Source organism: Penaeus monodon, chromosome 31 (assembly GCF_015228065.2).
Source record: "Penaeus monodon isolate SGIC_2016 chromosome 31, NSTDA_Pmon_1, whole genome shotgun sequence".
NCBI classification, from domain to species: Eukaryota; Metazoa; Arthropoda; class Malacostraca; order Decapoda; family Penaeidae; genus Penaeus; species Penaeus monodon.
Window position 1 is genome coordinate 2,036,678 of NC_051416.1, and position 1,179 is coordinate 2,037,856.

The 1,179-nt window shown below is 37.9% G+C and overlaps 1 protein-coding gene across 1 annotated transcript in view; it reads right to left on the bottom strand.

The window, feature by feature from the left end:
• LOC119592982 (carbohydrate sulfotransferase 10-like) overlaps window positions 1-1,179 on the bottom strand; it is an 8,205-nt gene that overhangs the window by 1,418 nt on the left and 5,608 nt on the right. The window contains exons 5-6 of the mRNA XM_037941867.1: window positions 1,042-1,176; window positions 252-459 (exon numbers count right to left, since the gene is read on the bottom strand). Of these exons, the coding sequence (XP_037797795.1) occupies window positions 252-459; window positions 1,042-1,176 (343 nt within the window). The remainder of the gene's footprint in view (window positions 1-251; window positions 460-1,041; window positions 1,177-1,179) is intronic.

Genomic DNA, 1,179 nt, shown 5'->3' on the forward strand with positions numbered 1-1,179 from the left:
AAATAAATAATGATAAATGACAACAAATAGCGAACATGACACCAGCCCTTGTAGCTGACGCAGATGGAGACCTGAATCCGACGCGACTGACGGTGAATCTACCATTTTATGCTCAAAATGGGAATGGACTGGAGAGAGAGTAAAAAAAAAAAAAAGAAATCGAGCTCGTGAGGCGATGAAATGTCGATGGCATGGGTAACAGTGATACCCAATGATGATGCTTTTCCTTTCATATTGAATATCATACTAACGTTATCCGTCCAGTCTTTGGGAGTTACATATTCCTCGGTCGAGTCTATGACGTGTTGGGCGAATTCAGCAAAACTCGGGAAAGAGGAATTGTCAGTACTGTTGCTTCCTCGATATTTAGCAATAATGTACTTTTGCAACTCCCTAAACTTGAATCTGACCGGGATGGGATTTTTCTTGATCATCTTGTCCCGATAAGCAGAGAGGAGCCTGGGGATTTTTTCACATTAATATCAGAATGAAGAGGCTGCATATAGGAGTACAGTATGTGTAAATTATTGATACTTTACAAGTGACTACTTCATATGAATGTACAGTCCCCTTCACCCAGAGTTGCTAGTGTTTGAATCCCTGTTTCGACTCTCGTTTCCGAAGGACATGAGCTCTGCTTCGAACGCAAGAGTCGAAACGCGGTTTACTCTTGGCCTCGTTTGGGGATGACATTGGAAGTGCAAGAAGACTGTACATTTTCCTTCTCTCTCTCGGGAATAATCTATGAAAATTGGATTAAAAATTGAAAATAAGGATAATAAAATAATAAAAAAGTGACTGCAATTATGGAAGTAATCAGAGATAAGAATATAAAAGTATTTAAAATTGAAAGCTAAAAACAAAAACACGTACGAAAGGGTGCCAACAAAAAAAAAATAATAATAATAATAAAATAATAATGACAATAAATAAATCAAATATATAAATAAACAAATAATATCTAAATAATAATAATAATAATTATAATAAAATAAAGAAAACAGTAATAAAAAAGAAATGGTCCAACCACGTAAAAAATACCTGGCGAAGGGATGCCTCACGATAATGACCCGAACACTTTCCTGCATGACTCGGTTTCTGTCGGCTTCGTCCTCGGGTTCCGGATACAGCTCGAACACGCGGTTGTGGGTGGCGCCGAACCTCACCTGAGAAACCGAC